At 38.2% G+C, this 25,018-nt stretch overlaps 1 protein-coding gene across 1 annotated transcript in view; it reads right to left on the bottom strand.

The window, feature by feature from the left end:
• Positions 1–686: 686 nt before the first annotated feature.
• Positions 687–25,018, bottom strand: part of LOC149940904 (proton myo-inositol cotransporter-like) — a 31,409-nt gene continuing 7,077 nt past the window's right edge. Inside the window, exons 2-9 of the mRNA XM_090177539.1 lie at positions 4,409–4,568; positions 4,137–4,345; positions 3,960–4,074; positions 3,606–3,887; positions 3,291–3,535; positions 3,078–3,230; positions 2,845–3,004; positions 687–918 (exon numbers count right to left, since the gene is read on the bottom strand). Coding sequence (XP_090033665.1) covers positions 789–918; positions 2,845–3,004; positions 3,078–3,230; positions 3,291–3,535; positions 3,606–3,887; positions 3,960–4,074; positions 4,137–4,345; positions 4,409–4,568 — 1,454 coding nt within the window. The 3' untranslated portion in view covers positions 687–788. The remainder of the gene's footprint in view (positions 919–2,844; positions 3,005–3,077; positions 3,231–3,290; positions 3,536–3,605; positions 3,888–3,959; positions 4,075–4,136; positions 4,346–4,408; positions 4,569–25,018) is intronic.

The following is a 25,018-nucleotide window of genomic DNA, read 5'->3' as shown; positions in this document are numbered from 1 at the left end:
GAGGGCTTATTATTATTATCATTATTATTACAATATTACAATTATTTATATATAGGCCATCTAGAAGTCTATATTACAATTTTTAATAAACGCATTTTATGTAGGATTTTTTAAATTCTTTTGGGAAATAAATATTAAAAAAAAGGAAATAACGCCTATTTGAAATGAAATTTGGCACTTTTGAACTAAAATTTTAGATAATACAGCCGATAAATAGTTAAAATCATAAATCTGAAAGGAAAAGGTTTTTAGAAATTAAATTTTTGGGGTAAAGTTCTTATTTGATTTTGAGAGGGGTCACCAGATAATTGAAGCGATTGCGGACAAATTGTAAAGTTTGCAGAATTTATTGTTCACTGTCCCCACCCTGGATTATTACCTAATAAAAGTCATTTATGACCGGATGAGTAGGTTGAAATGAAAAACGCCTTACATTTTGAGATTCGATTTAGACCAAAAATCCTGAATTTAGATCAAAGTCTGCTATATTCGGAATCCTTACTGGGGGTATAAGTAAATGATAACTGGAATGGTTGCAATACCTTTAAATATTAAAATGGCGTGTTAGCATCATGCATTATAAAGAGCAAATTAAGTTGAATCATGCAGAGAGGAAATATAAAAGAAATTAGTTAAGCATGCGCGTGCATTAAGTGCTTGTTGAAAAGAAAATCGAATAAAACGTATTAAACAAAAGAATAAAATTTTAATAAAGAAAAACTTAAATAACGGCAAAAGATCGAGCGAGGTTGAAGAAAGAAAAGAGATGACAAAGAAGCGGCATGCAGTTAGTCATTCGAGACCTCATTCTCATGAATGTTAATAGTTCCATAAGCAGGAGGTGGTTCATTGCTAGTTTTGGAAATAGGCTGTCTGGTGTCGGTTGAATCTTTGCGGGTGTCGGATGAAGTGGAAGGCCTTGAAAAGGACATGAAAAATTAATAAAGGAAATAAAATTAAGTTTATAAAACAAAAATAGGTTGTAAAAAATATAAATTGTAGAAACATCTATCAAAAAAGCGTTTAGTGTTTTTTCAAGTTAAGGAACTTATTTTTCCCCTTTGTATCTGAGAAAGGGTTTACAACTACGCCTATTAAAACTTCACAATTTGTGGCGCTATTTTTCATAGGCTAATTAAAAACCGTTCGAATATCTTTGGGATAATAATAGACTAGTTCGTAGTTCATACGATAAGTCTGATCAAGAATGTATTTATTTATTTATTTATTTATTCTTAGGAAGAATGACGGTGTTGAAACGATTTTTTGGCGTTTTTCCCAGTCTACCAGCATACTCCTCCCATTAAAAGTAGATAAAATCGGCCTGGTATCTCATTGGTTGTTTAAAACCTACGTCATCGAATACGTTTTTCCGTAACCTACTCGTGCTAGAGGCGGCGGGGAACTAGGTCATAATGCCCGTTAATCAAATTCAACAGTCATTCTTTCTAAAGGCGGGTTCACACGGACAGTGTTTTCCTGGTTTTCTCTATTTTCCAGTTTTACCACCTTTTCCCGTTGTTCTTTCGCACGGGAAAACGATTGTACACACGGACAAAATTTCCCTGATTTTACCGGCGCGAGCGCTGCAGGTAAACGAGAAAATGTATTAAAAAATGTTGAAATATCTCTACTTGATTTTTCCGGTTTTTGGAAGCACTTTGAGCTCGACCAATCAGCGAGCGTTACGCTGTCACGTGATATATAGAGAGAATTTAAAGTCTTTAAAAGTAGGCTTACGAATTTTTGCGTCTATCAGGTGACGACATAACGCTCGCTGATTGGTCGAACTCAAAGTGCTTCCAAAATCCGGAAAAATAAAGTAGAGATATTTCAACATTTTTTAATACATTTTCTCGTTTACCGGCAGCGTAAAATCAGGAAAAGTTTGTACAATCGTTTTGCCTTGCGCCAGAACAACGGGAAAAGGTGGTAAAACGAGAAAAGAGAGAAAATCAGGAACACACTGCCCGTGTGAACCAGCCTTAAGTATAAACAAGAACTGATTTATTTATAATTCTAGCCCTAACAAAAAAAAACAAATTAGCCAGTTTTCTTATTGGGTTCTTAAAACTGCCATATTCACTCTTGATAAACTAGACGCCGGTGCCCGCGAATAAAATTTAACACAGTCGTCCCCGAGGGGCTAACCACTCTTAGAAAGTCTGTACACCGGATTACGCTTATATTAGCACTGCCAAAGGCAGGGATATCAAAGATTTCGCGTAATCCCATTAGTACAGTCAAAGGTACGGCTCTGTACACCGATTACGCGTTGTGATCAGCCCCTCGGTCGTCCCTAAGTAGAAATAAATACATTCGTGGTCTGATCAAAGAGCAACAACTATAAGGTAAAGCTCATCATAAAAGTACTGGGTCGACTTAATAATTGTTTACCTTAAACCAAGGTTCGTAAAAATATTTACAGCACTGTATGACCCAAAACTACTTTCGTTAATATACGTATAAAGCGGGACTTTTAATAGACACTACGTAGTAAATCCTCGATGCGGATACCACCTCAAACTCGGTATTTTTGATATTTCTTGATCTACCGTATAATCGTGGTTTCCGGTCAAGCGTCGAGATACGTTTTGGGCGAGAGGTTACTGTAAACATTTGTAAGAACAATATATCCTAAAAATATAGGACGCTAATTTGTGGGCGATCACAACATTCATTATAGTGGTTGTTGTTTTTTTTTATCTTTGAGGGATGGAGATAAAACGACTGCGTTTGTGGGAGGGAAGGCTGAGTGCGCGTCCTTCTCAAGGTCAACTATCGTCTCCAGAGTCGTAATCATCGAGAGTTGTCGCTCGATTGATGCCTCTAATGTGAACATACTGGACAATCTTTTTTTCGTCCGACGTGGTCCTGTCCCTCCACCAGGAGTTGGCGAATAAGCTCTCCACTTCTTCCAGAGACTTCCCTTTCGTTTCGGGGAGCATATAGTAGAAAATCACCCAACCAATGATGGCCAGACCGGTATACAAATAAAACGTCCCTAAAAAAAGATACAACCAAAGATTAAAAGTCATTGGTCGACGGCGAGCCGACTCTAGTACAGTAGGACGTACCGTATTTAGTGATAGTCTCGGTCAAGGTTAAGAACGACATCGAGACGCCCAAATTAAACAACCAGTTGAACGAAGTCGAGACGGCGAAACAAGTACTTCTACACCATAAAGGATATATCTCGGCGTTGATTGTCCAAGGCATCGGACCCATTCCTTCGGAGTTATTGTTATTAGATTATGAAGTGGTATGGGACTGGAAATGCGGGAATTTACCAGGAGCGAAGAAGAACAAGTACGCGATCAAACCCATCAGAATGATCCAAGAGTATTCGGATGGACACCACTCGTAAGCCCACGTCAGAGGAGCCTGTAACGTCGTGCTATTGCAAGGACCGGAACTGGCCCGCGAGTTTTCCATTTCGTCAACTTTGGAACACGTCCCGTTATACGTTCCGTCTCCTTCAACGTCATCGAAACAATAACCGCATTCGAGGCTGGTCGTGCAAGCCGAGCAAGTACTAAAGAAACGAATCAAAATCAAATTTTCTCAAGTCTTCGACCAACACCAAATTTTATACAAAACATTACGTCATGGCGGCGCAAACCGAGACGTTAATGGCGGTGTCATCAACTTCGGATATAATGGGCGATTTCCAATCGGAGACGTGAAATCCAGCCGCCAAGACGCCCAAACTGAGGACGACACCAGCCATGCTGCCCAAAGTTAGAGATCGACGGCCGATTTTCTCTACCAAGTATATCCCGATAAAGCCAACGAAAAAGTTGACCCCCGAGGTGACGGCGGACAACCAAATGGCCTTCGAAGGGTCGTGGAATCCGGCCATTTGAATAATAGTGGCGCTGTAATACCTGTTAAGACCCAATAAAATAAAATTTCGTAAAAGAACGTCCGATAACCCTGGTAACGAAGTTAGCAATTACATAACGGTATTGATTCCGCAAATTTGTTGAAAGATTTGAAGCAAACAACCTAGAACTAGAGCTCGACGCAAAGCGGGATTCTTGAGTACTTGAATTAAAATGGTACCGCTGGAATCTTCGGAAAAGAAAATTAGAATCAGTTTGGCGTTCCATCGGAGTACCTCCAAAATATTTTACTTTCTTGTTCTCTCTCAACTTCCAAGCAATTGGATTTGATGGCTTCGAATTCTGACTCGATGTTCGCCGTTTCGCCTCGAATGCTGCGCAGAACAGAGATGGCCCGTTCGTACTTGCACTTGCTGATTAGCCATCGAGGCGATTCGGGCATGACAAGAAAGCCGAAGAACTGAAGGAACGACGGCACGGCGGCCAAACCCAACATATATCTGCAAAACGCCCATTCAACATCAGTACACGCAACGGGAAAGTTTCGAGACAAGGGTCATTACCTCCAACCGTGTTCGGTGTCACCACTAAAGGCCCCGCATACGACACTGGCAATGAACTGTCCGCAAGCGATGCAAATATTATTCAACGTTACCAAACTGCCACGAATATCAGCTGGGGCAACTTCTCCGATGTACATGGGAACGCTCATAGACGCGATTCCTAGAAATAAATCCATCGATAAAACAGCGGAAACAAAAGCCCATCTCGAAAAAGGGAGACGTTTTAAAAAATTGCTCCAATCGAAGTAAACGCTTTCGAAGCGATCTCTGGCTAAGCATTAAGAACGGCTACCCTAATAAATAATATACAGCTACAACGAGTAATTAGATTGGGCCTCTAGGTAAGACGCTTTTTTATGGCTGTCCTGATCAATATATCACTCGGGAGAATCGGGAGAAGTACCCTCAAATAGCTGACCACTCTTTCTTTCCGTAGCCACTAAGAAAGAAAAAACTACTTCTTTTTCTTTTTGGGAACCAAGAGTGCTTGAGACCCTTTTCCACGTCACATTTCTCTATTTGATTAGAAATGAGCTAACCTGGGAACGGGATCGTTCATAAATGTAATTGCGCAATCGAAAGAGCACGTCGATTTTTTTTTTAAAAGGGAAATGTATTTATCAATACGTGTCTACTCCCGAGAGCAAATAAATTATACGGTGACCCTTCTATTATTCCGTTTTACAAAATGCTTCTCTTTTTATAGTTGGTATTACGAAAGATAGTGAAAGCCAAAAAGTTAGGAATAATTTCGATCGGCGCGGTAACTTTATTAAAATTCACTCCAAAACAATTTCGAAAAAAAAATAGAATGCAATAAGTACTCATAAATAATATTTGTATATAAGGAATAGTTTCGGGTGTATTATAAATATGCAAAAATTTTTAAAACTAGTAACTGTAGGTTTTTTTAAACAAGCTCGCCAAGAATTAATAGCGGCGATATTATTATTTCGTTGTCCATTTTAAAAGGGGCAGAATTATCACCATTTTAAAAGGGGCAGAATTATCACCATTTTAAAAGGGGCAGAATTATCACCATTTTAAAAGGGGCAGAATTATCACCATTTTAAAAGGGGCAGAATTATCACCATTTTAAAAGGGGCAGAATTATCACCATTTTAAAAGGGGCAGAATTATCACCATTTTAAAATAGGCAGAATTATCACCATTTTAAAAGGGGCAGAATTATCACCATTTTAAAAGGGGCAGAATTATCACCATTTTAAAAGGGGCAGAATTATCACCATTTTAAAAGGGGCAGAATTATCATCATTTTAAAATAGGCAGAATTATCATCATTTTAAAATAGGCAGAATTATCATCATTTTAAAAGGGGCAGAATTATCATCATTTTAAAAGGGGCAGAATTATCATCATTTTAAAATAGGCAGAATTATCATCATTTTAAAATAGGCAGAATTATCATCATTTTAAAATAGGCAGAATTATCATTTTAAAATAGGCAGAATTATCATTTTAAAATAGGCAGAATTATCATTTTAAAATAGGCAGAATTATCATTTTAAAATAGGCAGAATTATCATCATTTTGAAACGGGCAGAATTGTTACAAAAAACTTTTGTTGGGTGCTGTGGCGGTCGTACAACCAGTACTTCGATATTTCTTTATCCCTCGCCCACAACCTTGCAACGAAATAAAGAAACGTAGTTCCTAATATAGTCAGCTAATTCGAATCTACTTACGTAGTACAAGTTCGTGTAATTAGCACATGGTCGCGTGGGTTAACTGTTTGTGTAATTAGCATATGGTCGCGTGTTCTGGACGGAAAATGGTCGAAGAAAAACAGGGGAAAAGAAGGAAGAGACAAATGAAATTAATTTCCTCTTCAGGCTGAAAGTGAAATGGTTATTTATGATCATAGACCAAGTACACCAAGCTTTCAGCCTTAATTCGAAGCCAGTAGGGTTCACTTTTTAGCTCTATTATCTGAAACCGGAAGTCAATATACTAGCTGCTTATAGAGGTAGGGGACTTCAATGTCGAATTGGATCAGCGCAAACCTAAGTGGAGTATCTCAATTAAAGCAGCTTTATAAGTGTGTGGCCTTCTGGCTTCAACTTACGGATTAACCCAGACCGAATGCCTCTTAAGCCTTTTTTAAGGATAAACTACTTCTAGTTCGGCTACCAGTTGGGGGGATAAAGTCGGTAGCCAATCTCTCTCCGTCTCTATTTGATTCGGACGGTCGTACCATCCGAAAATCAACTCCCGAGTTCCCAGGAAAAGGGAACTTAGAGCGAGGCTAGACGGCGGAAGAGGCTAGCTAAGAGGCGGATAATCTGATCAATGACGACCTTTGACCCTTCATCTTTCCTCGTGTCAGTGAGGGGTCACTCTAAGAGCACGAACCGCTCCAAAAAGGAAGGGGAAGAAGAGCTAAGTAATCTCCGGGCTGCCCTCCAAACCCCCGAGAGACGAACAAGGTTGAGAAGTGGACGACATCTTTCAATTTTACGACACGACGACCCGATTTTTGGACACGTAGACTTTAAAATGATTATAAGGAGGAAAAGAATCCTTCTATTTTTAAAAGCGGCTTCTTTGGGAACCGTTTTATTGAATTCTTCAGATATATTTTCGCTTTTAGAAAAGAAAAAGATATGAACTCTCATATATTTTGAGGCTATAGGTATATCTATATTTCGCAACATAAATTTGAAGTCATAAATCAGTGAGTGTTGAGAGGCGTTAGCGATTTTAAGCGCTCCTGGTGGGATACTTTTCCCATCACACCGAAACGAAACGGTTGGAACACTTCTACAGGCGTTTTTAGACATTTTGACTTATTCTTTAACGCGGAAAAAATGTATGAAACAGTGTTGGGCACCGCTCATCGCATTGTGAGCAGATTTGTTATTATGAGCGAAAATGAGCGGTAAAGTAAAACAAAAATGAGAGGAGCGCCAATTTTACCGCTCAAAAAAAGAGCGGAAAAAGAGGAGCGAAAGTTTTACCGCTCAAAAAAGAGCGAAAAGAGAGGAGCGAAAATTTTACCGCTCAAAAACGAGCTGAAAAAGAAGAGCGAAAGTTTTACCGCTCAAAAAAGAGCGGAAAGAGAGGAGCGAAAATTTTACCGCTCAAAAAGACGTGAGCGTGAGCGGCTCTTTGACGAAAATGCCCAACACTGGTATGAAATAAGTAGAAAACTTTAATGCTACCACGGGCTACAGTTGGTTTTTAACGTAACTAGCGCCAATAGTCGTCTCAATAAACGCCGCTCTCCCTTCGCTTCTACCATGACGTAGTCACTGATCTGAAATATTTTCAACCGGTAACCAACCAACTTAGCCAACTTCAATCTGACTTGTAAAATAGATTTTGCGTTTCACTTTCACCATGATTTCACAAAAGAGACAAGTCTTTGCACACGTGTTCGTAAATGATAAATTTTATACTATAAAGGTAAAATTTTACTTTTTTTAAACTTTATATAACTTTTACCGCCTAAAATGTGGTCTTATTTTCGGCACTGCTTCAAAACCAAGAGACAAGGACTAAATAAAACCTAGCTTTCCATTCTACGCTCTCAGTGCTATTACTCCTTGGGGACTCGCTGATCTGCTTTTATTGAGACGCCTATTGTTGGAAATAGATATCGTTGGAACACTATCGTCATCTAGCTAGGCGCTAGAAAATCTTGTTTATATGTTGATAATGAGTCTATGCGCTGTCTATGAAACGAAACGTCCAGACTACATGACGTCATTTTTTTCGTTTATGACCTTGTTAACTTTTTGGTTTTAGAATAGATTAGTTTTTATGATTGCCACTTGAGCATGTCCTTCCTACTACAAAACACAGTAAATAGTTTTTAGACACTTAACTGCGCTAACTTTTCAACGCTAATCATCTCTGGCTTCTGTTAAACTTACGAGGAGACTACCCGAGGTGATAATCACCGATTTTGTTGAAACTAGGTGGGTATGTAGACCTTATGGTAACAAAAAATTTCACCAAGGGAAAAGTTGCAATGGGCATTAGTTTTGCCATGGCAACCGTAAATGTTTTTGACAACACAGTATGTATATTTTCCCATTGAAAATGACATGGGAATCTGAGCACTTCTAAAAAATAATAATAATAATTCTAATTAAAATTATTAATTTTGATCAAATTCAAACAACTAAATTATATTTAATTAATTTTGATCAAATTCAAACAACTAAATTCTATTTAATTAATTTTGATCAAATTCAAACCACTAAATTCTATTTTATTAATTTTGATCAAATTCAAACCACTAAATTCTATTTTATTAATTTTGATCAAATTCAAACCACTAAATTATATTTTATTAATTTTGATCAAATTCATTTATTACCGTTGATTTGGCGATTAGTTGGTAAATACAACTTTTTATTTTTATATTTCGCTTTTCTCCATTTTTAACGATTCTGATCAATTTTGATCAAATTGACCAAAATTCATCAAAATATCATAAAATTTATTTCATTTGTCAATAGACGCTAAAATAAATTATTCGCTCCAAAATAAAAACCGTCAAAAGGAAGGGTTTTTAAATTAAAAACGCGTGAATCTCGATGATATCGCCCATTTTTTCGTAGCACGTGTAATTATTTATTCTGATAATAAAATAGAATCACGTGGGCTTAGCAATATTTATCCGCATTTGTCTTAGCCAATAAGATTATCCCTTCCGAGCAAGCACGCGCCAATTTACACAATATAACCGTTGAATTTTTCAAATCAATTTCTTTTAAGATCTATTTTGATTTATTTTTTGGTTTTGAAAATTTTCACATGTACATACTGTGTTTTCAAAAACATTTTCGGTTGCCATGGCAAAACTAATGCCCATTGCAACTTTTCCCTTGGTGAAATTTCATGTTACCATAAGTCCTACATACCCACCTAGTTTCAACAAAACCGGTGATTATCACCTCGGGTAGTCTCCTCGTTAGTGGCAGAAATTTTAAATCGTTGTTTCTACTCCATTTAAGCTTATAGCGTTTTCCATTTCATTGCTTGAGATTCGTTCCGAATCTGTCTCTGACGTCCTAGATCTCGCCCCGATCGACTAGAGTAAGACCGCAAATGGAACCTTCCATAAACATATTCCCGCGTTTTTGTGCTTTTAGTTTGCTAGTAATTTTAATTTTCACGTCTTGTCTGACATTTTGCGAAAAAATCTAAAAAGGAACACGCAAGAATTTGCTTCGATCTCGATCTCGAATTTTCTCGATCCATTGATCTGTCGAAATCAGCAGATCAGTTTTGGGCGATCTCTGAGCACCCTAGAGCGGTAAATGGAACACTGTAATCTTGATCGGAGCAGATCCGAGCACGCAAATGGAACATAAAATGTTGATCAGAGCGATCTAGAGCGCTCGAGAGCAGTCAAATGGAAAATGCTATTAGTTTCCATTATTGCGCGTATATTTATTTACGCGCGTATATTTATTTACGCGCGTATATTTATTTACGCGCGTATATTTATTTACGCGCGTATATTTATTTACGCGCGTATATTTATTTACGCGCGTATATTTATTTACGCGCGTATATTTATTTACGCGCGTATATTTATTTACGCGCGTATATTTATTTACGCGCGTATATTTATTTACGCGCGTATATTTATTTACGCGCGTATATTTATTTACGCGCGTATATTTATTTACGCGCGTATATTTATTTACGCGCGTATATTTATTTACGCGCGTATATTTATTTACGCGCGTATATTTATTTACGCGCGTATATTTATTTACGCGCGTATATTTATTTACGCGCGTATATTTATTTACGCGCGTATATTTATTTACGCGCGTATATTTATTTACGAAACTAAGCATTAAGCCCCATTTTCATGCTCGCTGGTAGCGGGTCAAAATCGTCAAAATCCGCTTCAGCTACACACTTTTTGACTTTCCGCGTCGATCTGTTTCAAACGGATATTTTAGGTTTCTTTTCACGCTTGCGAGTGGCGGAAGCGAATTTTGACGATTTTTACCCGCTACCAGCGAGCATGAAAATAGGGCTTTAGACTTATAGAATTTGGCAACTAGGAGCAACAAACACAACACCCCACACAAGGAGAACGCAACAGCCAACATGTCAAAAGTCGTGCATTTTCTTGTGAACATTTTTCATTGGTTGACGCTTTAGCGCCTGCTGCCGTCGGAAGGGAAAAATTTGGAAATGGTCTTCCCCCTTTTCGGTAAAACGTTCAGCATAAAGGTTCGTCCAATGAAATTTGTGCGCAACACTGCGTTAGCGTGTTTAAAGGCTAGCCGCGTTCTCCTTGTGTTTGTTGCTCCTAGTTGGCAGTGACTTTTCAACCTAGTCCGGCAAATGTAAAATGTATTCGCACACGTATGTTATCGATTATAGAAATATATCTTGTCAATATGATTTTATCTTACAATTATTTATTAGAAACATTAGTTTCGCATTACGATATACATTAGCTCCAAAAGCAAAGTAAATTTATGGTCAATATCTCGAACAATATCGATATAAAAGGGGGAAAAACTCGACTTAAAACATCATTCGCCAAATTGAATGATTTTTGAACGTTACATTATACAAAAACACGATGTAGGCGTGTTAGAGATCGAACATTTCGTGGCTTTAGTATAAAGCGAATTGCCCAGAACCGAAAAACAATAGAACGCGTATTCAAAATTGGAACGTATACTATGACGTAGCCTATTCATCAACTTTGAAAGGGACCTCGATCTTTAACGATAAGAATCTATTCTTAAGCCTCAGCGATATTGCAAAGGCGAAATTCGCCAACGTCTCGATTTGAAGTCGGGGACTAGACCAACCGATCGATCCGCGCAACTTTTAAACGGCGGGACTCATTGTACGCTCGGTATAAGGCGAGATCAAGTTTGGGAGTTTCAAAGGGAGCGCCGACTAACTTCCGTCGGTTAGTAAGAAGTAAGATTTCTAGGCGAACCGAGGTCCGAAGAATGATACGAGCGGGATGAAGGTTGAAATATCTTTAACGCTTACGGAGCAGAAAATTTCCCGGAGAGGAAACCGAGAGAGCTTATTTTGGCGTTGAAATATACTCCGGGGCGACAGTGGTATTGGATGAACTTTTTTTTTGTATATTCACCTTTTCATATTTCCCATTATTTTTGGTTGGAACATTTGTCGAGAGAAAAATGTCATACCAGAAATATGATAGACGGTACTAAGATCAAACCCAAGGTTGACGCCGCCGAAATGGTAATGGAAAAGGTTCCTCACATTTTCTTTCATCTTTTGTACATCTTTGCCTTCCTAGCCGAGGTCTCGAGTAATATTAAATATTTGAACTTTTTTTTAAATAAAGTCCTTTTTTAAGGGTTTTCAGCAAAGATTAAAGTATGTTAACGGTCTAAAAAAGGTAATTGATCTTAGCAACGCGAAAAAGATTATGTTTATCTAAGCGTCAAAACAATCCTGGCGGGGTTTTCAACAGTTGTAGCAAATAGTGCGCAAAAGAAGGTAAATTTCGTTACATTCTTCACGAAACTACCATAAAAATATCCCCCCCTAAAAAAAAACGCAGAGCGAAATGGAAAATTAAGGTAAACGCAAAAAGCGAACGTGAAATTGGACGTAAGAAATAATAGGTAAAACGAGTGCACAATAGTAGAAATTTATAATGGGCAATAAAACCGTAGCAAGAGAACTATTGGATGAATTAACAAGTGCCATTCTAGCAAAGCAGACTTTTGCAACGGGCCCTAAGTCACTAGGATTCGCATCATCCAACCCACAGTGTGATATCTCTAGAGGTCGGGGATGGTTAACTTTTATTCAATAGATAAAGCTCTCAAAATTATTCGTAAAACGTTTTGATCAAGTAATTTATATTTCTGTATTATCCGATTAATTTTTTGATAAATTTGTAAAATTAATCGGAAAAACGACGTTTTTTTCGATAAAAAGCTAAAATTTTCCGAATAATACATGTTTTTTAATCATTTTCCGAAATATTAACAGGTAAATTTCTTTGTTTACATTTTTTCCCCGAAAAAAATCAATTTAATCATGGATAATGATTAACCGTCTCCGACCTCTAGATAACTCTCAGTTGGTTAGATAAAACAAATATAATAACGGAAAAAAACTTGTCTGCCGTTCCTTTTTCACAACCAAAACCAACTGCTTGGTCATACGCGGGAGAAGTTGCGAAAAAAAACACACATTTTCAGTACGTAAATCGAATCGCGGGGTTACCAGTAAGAAGAGATTGCGACATTGAATAGAGTGACGGCGAAACCTCTTTGAACACTATTGTCAGGTGACCTTCTCCGGTTCAACCCGGCGTGTTGCTCATTTATGGAAAAATGTAGACTACTCCCTACGTCACGTTGAGGTTGCCACGGTAACGTTGTTAGAAAACACTCGACGGCTAAGGCGGCCTCATCAACTTGAATAAGGAAAAAGAAGAATACGGGCTTTAAACTTTCATCTCCGCCAACACGAAAATATCTCGCTAACGTCACACTTCGCCTTTGACTGATTTAGAGAAAATAAGATTTGTTGTCTGGTATCACCGTTGGTCTGCCTTTAGAAGGAGTAGAAAAGTGTCCTCAGGCAGCATTGAATCTACGAGTAACCTCAAGAATATATACATTTATTTAAAGCAGGAATCCATACCTCTAGTTGGAATGCTTAACCTGCCGTATCGCGTATAGTAAGATCACTATGACGGCTTCGGCCCCGCCTACGATAAAAAAAAAATCCCCTCTGCGCGCGCTCCTCTCTCACGTTGTTGTTTGTTAAGTTAACATAGTGACGTCAAAAAAACAGTCAGCCACATTGAGACGAAAATCTGCCGCGATAAGCATTCCAAGTAGAGGTATGGATTCCTGTTTAAAGAGATTAAGCTCGCGTTAGAGAATGTGTAGGCGGGCAGTAATACCATAAGTCTATAATATTGTACCGTACGTTTGTCACTTTGGGGAATATTTTACTGAGAGCTAGTAACGGAGTGACGTCATCACAAGAAGAAAATCTCCCCCTAGCTAGGCGCTGTCAATGGCTACGTGTGACGCGGGAGCAGGTTGACCCAAAACGGTGACGAAGCCCGTAATGTAGTCTGTCTTGTGAATAGCTCTCAGTAATAGGAAGTGTCACACTTATATTACAATATTATACACTCATGGTAATACATACACTCCTACGCGTTTTGTAGCGCGGGGCTTAACTTCTATTAAGCCACTGTTCCCAGAGGAAGTTACTGAAATAGCAAATAACGTTGAAAGGGATGAGTTGACTTATACGACAAATTTCGGTCTCTAAACCATCTCTTATAGTAAACGCGACAATATCTTGAACTACATCCGTGGTACAGCCTACGTTTCTACCTGAAGTTTCTACTTTACGAGTTAATCGTAAATATTTAACTTGTTCTTAAATGTTTACGTAAGATCTGGGAACAAGAGCGTTAAGGTGCGTTAAAAACTCCATAAACACCTAATCGAATTTTTCGGTTTTTGGTCAAGCTATTGTTATCCCAGAAACCCAACAAAAACTGTTAAACCCCCAAAAAAAATCCGAGTACAAAATGGTTGTTGTAAGCGTTTCGCCGTTTGGACTATTATTTAGCGAGATAAGCGCCACGTATCGATAAAATTACGAGAATAAAACGAGCAATTCTCCTTCCATCGAAACGGAAAGTCGGCGAAACTTTAGAAATTCTCGACAGTCTCCTTTAAACAAACTTAAAACCTGGAAAACGTGTTATTAGGCTTTTTGAAAGTTTTGTCGATTTAACCCGAGGCGTCGAACCGAAATAAAGAGCGCAAACAACAAAAACAGAAAATGGTCCTTTAAATGAAAGGCAAGCCCCCTTAACCATCCAATGTCAAAAAAAAGGCGGTTCCGATGGCAGGTAGACTTAAATTCGATGGGGAAACTTCTTAACAAGATGTGCCCCTTCCAAGAAATAAATAAGAAGGTACCATTTATTGGATAGCTGATAAACTCGACTATAGCCAACACTTCAATTCCCGTCTCCGAGATGAGGGTCTTTTCTAGTCTGAAAGAAATGAGTTCCTTTTGATTTCCTCGTACAAAATGGGCTCTTTAGGAAAACTTTCTTATAGCCTAATCTATAATTCTTCCGATTTCTTGAACAAACAAAAGACCCCATTGAAAATTTCCCACTTGAAATAATAAGAAAGAACGAACTCTGAAAGAAAATCAAAATTTTCCATTGTAGGAAAATGAATGTCCAAAGGGTGTCTCGTGTCGTTACGCGGTCATAACGAATCGGATGTTCTTCCAATTTGGCGTCGAGACGCGTTTATTTTTAAAGAAACAAAGGCCAAGGCCTAACGTTGACCTCCAAATTTATTACTGAATTATGACTTTTCTAGTTCACGAGCCATAAACTTGTCACTGACAATCACCTCCTCGAGGGATAAAAATATCAGATTGCGTAGGAGTTGGAAATTTCAATAAAGTCCAAGGCCAGAAAATCTCTGAAGTCTCTGACCAAAACAAACTAGCAACCATATACTAATAAGACGCAAATTTGCGACGTAATTCATCCCACGTCCTAGAATCTAAAAGGACGTCTGAAGTATATAGCTGAAAGCCCCTAACGGATCCTTTTAGAAAATGTCCACGCGGTCCGATACTTCGCTACAATGACGGGCAAATAAGGCTCGCGGGCAGCGGAGAAAGACAGCTATGTTTGCAAAGTGGTGTAATACGGGTTCAATAACGAGGACGGCGATAAAGGGGGGGCTATTTTTAGGAGCACCTTTCCAGAATACGGTCAGGCTATTTTTATAGCGAGCAGACCATCTTCTCACTCTTTCGCGTCACGTAAATCTATATAGGGAGTAGACAATATTCGACGACATTGTTGAAAAGAACAGGGGAAGGGGTGAAGTTTACTTTTCCACCTCTACCGTTACGTAAAAGAGAAAATGGACAAGACACAGAGTGCCTCTATCGAAAGGTGACGCGTCTTTTCGATTGGCGAAACAAAAACTATGTCAAACAAAACCACGCGCCCTCTGCTGATAATTTACGGTATTATGTAGGAAAGTCAACAAACGGCCATTCCCCTTATACAACGTCGCCTCCAGTGATACTTCGTTAACGCAACTAAACACTGATATCGGTTTCACCGCTAACTAACCTTGACACGAACACAGTTTCATAGACCTTCATTTTGTCTAAAAATGAATGTACATGTAGTTTCCTAGTTTGTGAAAATATGTGAATTTTGTACAAACTAACAATAAAACAAGTAGAAACCTTAAAGGGGAACGGCCAAGCTTTTCCAAATATGGCCTAATTTCCATATCAAAAGATTAACAAGACGTTCAATATACTAACACGTACCTTTTTTTGTCTTGAAAAAATAGCTTTTGGCCCAAAAAATTGGAACGAAAAATAACGCCAGGTGTTTGGGTTCGAATTTTCGCCGCCATCTTAGGGGCTACCGCCAGCGCCCCTAACCCCGTATGAGCGATTTGCGAACTATCCTAACTTTTAAAATCGCGCAATTTAGGCTTAAGTCTCTTATAACTGGAACGCGCCGCGCGCGAAACAAATTTTTTTGCGTCTTCAGCAGCGCGCGCTTTTACGTTGTTTTTCCGTCTCACCAAATTCTCACCGGGTGTCGCGGCGGACGCGCGCTTTTCGATTTCCCGAACTTTCTTTATTTTATGAAAAATTAACCACTCAATATTTTTTGATGCGGTTTTCGCCATAAATTTTAGTTTTTAACGGGCTATAGGGATATCTAACTGGTTCAAGCTTGACCGTTCCCCTTTAATCTGTCTCCGAAATAACCTAATTTAGAACGCGATGTATGCGAAACAATTAATTACAAAATAATTCGTACACTACAATTCAATAGCGCTGCTAAGGTTATAAGGCGCTGTTCACGAATTACCAGGGTTGTCTAATCTAAATCAAATTGATTTAAATCAGTGGTTTATATCAAGTAATTTTTTAAAAAAATCATTGATTTAAATTTATGAAAATGTACGAAAGTAGGTTCTATAAAAATTTCAATTCAGAGAAAATGCAATTAAATTTTATTATTAATTAATAATTAAATTTAAAATATAGCTTACGTTATCGCTGCACTTAAATTATTTATCAATTTGTAAGAAAACACGCATAAAACCTTAAAAAAATCCAATTAAAAAATCAATTAAAATCTGAATTAAATCAAATAAATCAATTTTTTATTTTTTTTTTAAAAAATCAACAACCCTGCAAATTACGTAACCCAAAAATTGTTCTCGAGAACCCCTTGTCCTCGTCGCAAAGACTAACATTTGGTAAGACCCCCTTAAATTACGTAACATACCCTTAAATTACAATAGTCATAAATATTTTTCAAAATAAAGCTAATTCATTTATTGTTTCAACTCTAGAAAATTAATCATATAAATGAGAAAAAAACTATTAAATGGCCAGTGTACCTTAAAACAATTGCTAATTTAAATTCCGGTATGGAATTATGATATGTGACTTAACATATCAGTGACCTCCTCAGCTACCCCTATAAGCTTAGGTAGGGGGAATATGCTGTGCGCAGTTTTTTGTCTACTGTTTGCTGTAAAACTAAAATTATTGCACAATAAAGAATAATTATAATAATTTAGTGAAGCTTGTACAAACACCCTCCACACTAATTAATTGCGTTACGAAATTTAACAACGACCACAGCCTACCGGAAATTGTTAATACTCCGGAAACAATTGCTAAAAGAGCAAAAATTGCAAAATGTACCGTTAAAAACCAATATTTCCGGTTTCCCCAGTGTTTAAAATTGTTTTACGAAAAAACCAATAAGATTATAAACGTACATGGTATAAATTTTGTAACTCAAACACTGTTTAGCGTCGCTACAGCTTAAAATTTAATATTTACGTAAAATCATACGGCTTACAATTTAAAAATATCAAAATTTCAGGTAACGAACTCAATACCCGAATATCGCAAACTACCTTTGCCGAAAATTTTAATTAAAGTTGGAAAATCAACTTTGAGGCCGTATATTAATATGAAAAGAATCTCGGCCACTAGACTAGAGATGAAACCGTCCCGACAGCGTATTCGCGCAGCTTTGTCATAGCAACCCCGCGTAAGTCCCACCCATCATCCGGTCAAAGCGAAATTATTAAGAAGCTTATAAATAGATTAAAGTTCGCGTCGTGGATGGCAGAGCTAAGCGGATTACCGTTACTATTAATTGGTGAACCACCTTCGGCTGATTCATCACCGCAACCCGACTAAATTAACAAGCCAATGCCTATTTTCAGAAGTAGATAATATTCCTCCTAGACGGAAGTGTCCATCTTCATATTTTACCAAATAGTTCTGGGCGAAATACGTCGTGTAGTGACTTTCTGAGACTGTTACGCGGAGAAATCCTGGAATATCCCTACGATGTATAACTATTAGAGCAGGGGTGTCCAAATTTTAAAGATCACCAGTTTTGAAGGTCAAGATCACCTTTTGAAAGTTGAAATTATGAGATTTTAGCAAAAATGCATTTAATTATACTTAGCGGGGATGATTATGTTGAGACGGTACACGTGCATTATGGTCTAGTATTCCCCGGAACGAGAGCAGGGCACAGGAGGCACATGCCCCCCCCCCGAAACGTATGGTCGTACGTACAAATATTTTTATTTTTTTACTTTTTTTTCAATTGTGTCCCCCCCCCCCTCGAAACAAAATCCTGGCTACGCCACTGAACGAGAGGGGGGGATAGGAAACGTCACAGGGGTGTGCTTCAATCGTCTCTGAAGGTCTTGGATTGTTTAGATTTCTTTTAGGGAGAGAAGCTTACTTTTCCAGGGGAATCGGGAGCAACGATCAAAATTAATTTTGCGGAAAAATTTCCAGAAAATTTTCCGAATTGCGGAAAAATTAAAAATTGAAACAAATTACTTTTTAAGGGTTTAAATGTTTTTAACATTTTATCGATATAAAATGTCTAATAACAGTAAACATACTACAAAACATAAATAGTGTTACATTGTTAATCAGTTTAAACTAGTCTAGATGTTTAGTTTTACTTTTAGATTCGAAAAAATGAGGCGAAAATGCCGCTTTACTTAAATTTGCAAACAATATTAGACTAATCATGGAATGAAAACTTTTTTATTTTTTTTTCGAGAAAAATGCGGAAAATTTTCCGGAAAAAAGAACTGTCATTTTCCGGAAAATTTTCCAACTTACAACTCTAATAAAAATAATCTTAAAATTGTCATTCTTAAAAGCCGACTACATAAATCTTAGGTTTACTCTGTCTTTCACTGGAAGTAGGCTGACTGTATGACACAAGTGTATTGCAGTAAGCCTTCTTCCAGTGAAAGACAGGCCCACGAGGGGTCGGTGTGTGCAATAACTGGTGGCCTTACCGGGGAGTCGGGGTCCGGCTCTTGTAACCCAGCACGGGCGGTGGCGCACTGGGAGATGTTAGCTCCGTCCAAATGGTCCTATGTCCACCTCCGACTTCGGTCCGGTGTGGGCGTTACCTGCTGTGGGGCTGCGGGCCTCCGTATGAGGGCACGGCGCCCATCTCCCGGCCTTTTGGGGTTCCGCCGGGATTTCCGGTGCCAGCTGTGCCGGGTTATGCGGTCTGCCGTGTGCCCGCCGTTCCCCTTTAGGCGCTCTTTCCAAAGGGCTTGGCTCTCTGCCTTTCGAGGTAGGGTGTCAGCTGGCGTTGCCAGAGCATCCGCTCTTATTCCCACTGCTGTGTGCGAAGTGGCGCGTTGGTCGGCCCATTGCTGCACCTTCTGCTGTGTTGAGCGGCTTGCGTCGAAGGTGCGACCATCAGTAGTAGGGTTCTACTACCCATGCTGGTTTTGTCACCAGTCCGGGCGTGTGGACGCTGGCGTAGGGCATTTGATGATGGACCTCCGGTGGTGTGGTTTCAATCTTACCGGTACACCGGGCTATAAATCTGATGCATGTCCAGTGAAAGACAGAGTAAACCGAAGATTTATGTAATCGGCCTTTAAAACGTAAATGCATTCTTGATGAGAGCATATTATAAAGATCACCAATTCCAAGGTTGTAATCGAATACTTCGCGTAAAGGATACATTATGTACTTCTGCTATAACGCTTTTAAAATTCATTGGCTACGCTTCTCTAAGTCGTATTTTCGGGGGGATATTTCGGGCTTTCAACACTGTCGAACTTTCAGTAACGAGCAACGGCTCTTCGCCGAAAGTGATCCGCGATAATCGCCGCGCCAAATGAGCCCCGCGTTTAAAGCGCGGACGGTTAAATTTAAAAGGTAAAAGATCCAGTCCGCTGTCGGTGTTACTGAGAGCGGAACTAATCCGGTCGGACTGGCCATCGCTGAAGTAGAGTGTAACTACGAGAGATGTACGCGCTAATCAGAGATGACGCGTAATTAAGAATCCTCGGCTCGGTCCTCCGGGATGGAGGCTTTACTGCCACGCATCGGGAAAATATTAAAACACCATTTTTCAGAGCGGGTAAGAGGTAATACATCATATCCTTGACACGCGGATATAACGTTTATTTTCCGTGGATTAATATTACCATATTAGTCTGTTCTAATATGGTGATGATATAAAGACAGTTTAAGAGCTAGGCGTCTAGACGCGAAGGCTTAGACTCACACTGATACCTAGGAGCAACAAACACGAGGAGTACGCAGCTAGCCTTTAAACACGCTAACGCAGTGTTGCGTACAAATTTCAATGGACGAGCCTTTACGCTGAACGTTTTACGGAAAGGGGGAAGAAAATTTTCCCCTTCCAACGGCAATGAAAAATATACTCAAGAAAATGCACGACTTTTGACGGGTTGCGTTCTCCTTGTGTGGGGTGCTGAGTTTGTTGCTCCTAGCTGATACTACGGCTGGATTGCCACAATATTTTTAGTTTCAAATTCCATGATTTTTCCCGATCCTTTTAAGGCTATAATTAGACCATTTTATAATTCTTAACTTTATATTTTACTTTATCAGAAGTTAAACAAATTAATTCCAACTTTGGTTATATGATTTAACTAAAAACGTTTAAATGAAACGTTAAAAAATTACAATAACTTTTAAGGAACTAAACAATAATCACAGAATTTTCCACATAACTATACTAAAACCGAGTAAAACTACCTTCCAAAATGTTTAAGAATGAAATTGAGTTTTCTAACTTTTTACAAATTCTTAAAATTCCCTGACGTTTAAGATCTATTTTTTTTTTTAATTTCCTGGCTTTTTAGATCTATTTTTTTATATCCAGGCTCGCGGTAATCCTGTAGGTATTATTATATATTGTCAAATTATTCGTGTAATTCATTTGCAATATTTTTATCCAAAAAAATTCAGAATATCATTTGCAGATATTTCTTTTATATTGTTTCGTCTACGGATTTTTTTTATCTGTTTAGGAAGTTTACGGTATTTTTCCTTATTAAACTACAAAACACAACTCCGTTTCTGAAAAATGTAAGTTTGGCATTCAAACTCGCGGTATCAGTTAAGCGAAAAATATTTCTGAACTCCTTATTAGAACGTATCGATAAATATAGTCGTTATCTTTTAAAACGTCATGGATTTAGCGTACAAATAATCGCATCTTTATCTGTTTCATTTGAGAAACGACATACGTTCCTAGAGAATCTCGAGAGAAGGTTTTCAACGTGTTTCGAGAAAAGCGCCTAATCACCTTCAGCCTAATTAAAAATAGCTTGGAAACCGCTCAATCGAATAACAAATGATCCTTAAACCATCTCTAAAGAACATATTATTTCTTAACACTAGCCAGACGAATCAACGATATTTGCCTATTCCGAGGCGTGAATCGGTTCAATTCCCAAAAACTGAATCAATTTTTCCTTCAGAATTTTCTCCCCTCCCTGCAGGCTAGAAGCCCCCCCCCCCCCTTTAAAAAAAAAAGTCAATTTCTTCGCAACCAGCTGTTGTTTAGGTATCAAAGAAAATAGTGACGTGGCAGAAAGAATAAAGACCACGCTGTATCTACATGCTTAATGGATACAATAAAGAAAACGATAGTTTTAAAATATGAAAGTTTTTCTCGTCCATTTTTTATATCATTTTCTAAAATCAAATATTATCACCTATTTCTACTTTTAATAAGTTTCGGATACCAAATGTTATAAAATTAAATTTTGTTCTTTCATTTAAAGGCCGACTACATAAATCTTCGGTTTACTCTGTCTTTCACTGGAAGTAGGCTTACTGCAATACACGCGTGCCATGCAGTCAGCCTACTTGAAAGACAGAGTAAACCGAAGATTTATGTAGTCGGCCTTTAAGCGCGGTTTTCGGTATAAAGATAACACTATTTTCTACGTTAAATAAATATATTATTGTTTTTCCATGTATACGTGGGAATCATGATTGCATAATGTGAGAATCATGATTGCATGATGTTGGAACAGGACGTTGTAATAACTACAGCTGGTATCCGGTTGATTTCACTCGATTTCGAAAACAAATTATTTTGATTGATTTTCGTACCTTTATTGTGTTTGGAACTTGGATTTAAGGGGAAAATCACCCAAAATTAACCTTGCTCGGTAGCGATAATTTCGTTAGAAATTTCATGCTTAGGCTTTTGAAAAAAAAAATTATTTATCATTGAATATTAATATTTTGCTTGTAACTTAAAACCTAAATACGGTCAGGATGAAAAAATGGCGTCTAGAGTAGGCGGTATTTCGAGGTGGAAAATAGAGTAGATTAATCCTCGTTGGACAGTAACTATTTTATTGGCCATAGTTGACGATATAATTTTATTGAAAAAATCGTACAAAATATAAACAGGGTTTTTCAAAAGGGTATGCAAACATATTAAGGAGTTCTAGGGGGTGAGTTGAGAAGTATGCCTGTTTTTTTTTCCATTTTCCTACGACTTGTTAAAAGATCGCCAGACAGCTTAAAAGTGCGGCCTACTAGCCCCTGGAAGTAGTCTGCAACAAGCGCAAAAACAAGCAGCAGGGACTTTAAACACTGTTAAGTTTACTTTTTTACTCTGGTTACCTCGATTTGTTTACAAAGTCCTTTTTTACCTATCACACGAACCCAAACCTTAATGTTCGAATTTCCCTGCTGCTTGGTTTTGGCTTTGTCGCAGCCTACTTCCAGGGGCTAGTAGGCCACACTTTGAAGCTCTCTGGCGCTCTTTAACTCATCGTAGGAAAATGGGGAAAAAAACAGGCATGCTTCTCAACTCAGCCCCTACAACTCCTTAAAATTTTTGCATAACATTTTGAAACACCCTGTATAGTAGAGAGACTGATTCAGATAAAAGACATTGCATTTCAAATTGTACTATATTTTGGACTAGTATTTGTTGTATTGCGGCAAATTAAAGTATAACATTACCGCTATAAAATCAATAGTTTGAAATCTTCAATCTAATTGTTTTAGGCTTTTTACACGCAATTCTTTATTATCCACTTTTTGCCACTGGCCTGTTTTTTTATGAAATGAAGCGACCCTTTTTTTTAGGAATAAATGGCATATGGATTATCTAGGTGACATATAGATTTTCGTAAGACGCGACAAAAGACGATACTTTCCAGGCCAGTTTCTTTTTAAAAGTTGAGCAAATTTAAAAGGATTTTGTCGATCTTTATTTTTCAATGCCCCGAAGTTCTACCTTCGAATAACAAGAGTGAATATGGAGAGATAGAGCGAATATAAGCTTTTTAAAAGCCTATCCCTGAAAAAACACCGAAGAATCAAGAGAGAAAGCAACATTACGTAACACAAAGAGCGCGCGTTCGAGAATCGAGACACCTGCCTCGGATAATACAGAGATATTATCTCTCCTCTGTCTTCTCCTTTTCAAGAAAAAAAAGGCCATTTCGCGATTGGTTGAAAGCTCTTCAACTACTTTTGTCTAAGATGGATCTCGAAGGTAACTGTCATCCCATTTTTATCTACACGGCCTTCCCCTAGTGACCGACATACAGTTGTTATTAGAAATTTGCTTATCGGATCTTCAATAACGAAAGCGTACTTATAAAATTTAGAGTGCCTAAATATTGCAAGTCGATTAAATTTCTACTTCGAGATAATAAATAGAATTATTCAACACGGGAAGAGCGTCAATTAAAGCCCGTATTTCTCGAACACTTTGAAAACGCCTAAAATCTTCTATAAATAAGCATCGCTTCGTAGGTTAACGGAAACACTACACGGGTCTAATCAAACGACAAACCTTATGTGCCGCAACTGGGTTGCCAAACGCTGTTGAGCAACCGAGCTTCTCTGTGTGTATGCGTAACAATTTCCGTATTTTACCTCAAAATATTTAAAGGGCAACGCAAGTGCCCATGCGGGGGGGGGGGTAAATTATCTTATAGATAAAAAGAACGACTGCGCATGCGCTATCTGCCATAGCCTTTCCCCCTGTAAAAAAAGCAGAACCATATTTGCCGAATTTATTTTGTATAAATGCGCCTCTCGCGGTTTTTACGCAAAATCCATGCATTCTTTAGTCGCGAAAATGGCCGAGGAAAGTGAAGTCTCCGTGCTTACCGACAAATCGGATCCTAAACTTCTACAAAATAAATTTAATAAAAAAAGATAAATATTCTGTCGGGGTATAATGATAGGGAAATTATTAAGGGAGACGGGATATAGGAGTGTGTGTGGTGTTGAATTTTCTTAATCCAATGTGAGGCTAGCGGCAGAGATTTACCGCGTCCAAGGCCTAATGTTTCAACTTCCAATATTAAAAATATTCAATTCACAAATAATTTTATTCCGAAACATTGTTAAATCGAAAATATCAAAGTCCAACTCTCGGAAACTAACCCAGTTCTTTTCTCCATAATAAATAAATAAGCTAGGCCTAAATTCCTGGGTTCGTTGATTGAGAGCTAACTCAGCGAAGAAAATCGAAAAATTCGCACTGTATAAAATCATCCTTGGAAAACCTACTTACGGCTTGTTGAAGAAAACATAGTCCCCCCCCTGCTTGACCACTTGCGTTGCCCTTTAAAGGACCACCGAATAATTTGAAATCTCGTGTTCATGCCTGAGTTAGGTGGCGGAAGACGAGAAGCTACTCGAAATTCGACGGTTTCGAACGATTCTGGGGACCTTTAGAATTATAAGTTCCACAAGGATCTTTTCGGTCGTACAAAAAATGTTTTAGAGTGAACGCCTACTGCATTTACTTTGCGCGCAATAAGATTGCGTCTACACGACTCTACGTTATGCGCACAGGTTGTTTCAACCGGCTTAATCTCATAATACTTAATTCAGGGTTCGAAAACAAAAACCCGACCTAAAAAAACCCAGCGGGTTATTTTGGACCCACCTCAGAAAAAACTCACTTTCAAATCTCAGATTTGAAAAACCAACTTGTTCAATGTGCAATGCCCTATTTAATATATATCTTAGACGGAATTGTAATGTGAATGTGATACAACCTTTATAAAGTTAACTGCCTTGTTAACTTGAAACTTGGTATTTCTACCAGTCATTTGGTTCAGCTTTGCAGTCACTGTTGGACATAAGGCACTAGTCACGGCATTCGACTACAATAAATGCTCTGACTACTAAAATTAATCGAAATCTGCGGGCTAAAAAATGTACCTAAATATTCATAAATAATGG

The sequence above is a fragment of the Leiobunum rupestre genome, chromosome 6 (assembly GCF_980474605.1).
Source record: "Leiobunum rupestre chromosome 6, qqLeiRupe1.1.hap1, whole genome shotgun sequence".
Taxonomy (NCBI): domain Eukaryota; kingdom Metazoa; phylum Arthropoda; class Arachnida; order Opiliones; family Sclerosomatidae; genus Leiobunum; species Leiobunum rupestre.
The sequence above is the reverse complement of the archived record's forward strand: the minus strand, read 5'-3'. Positions and strand labels throughout refer to the sequence as shown.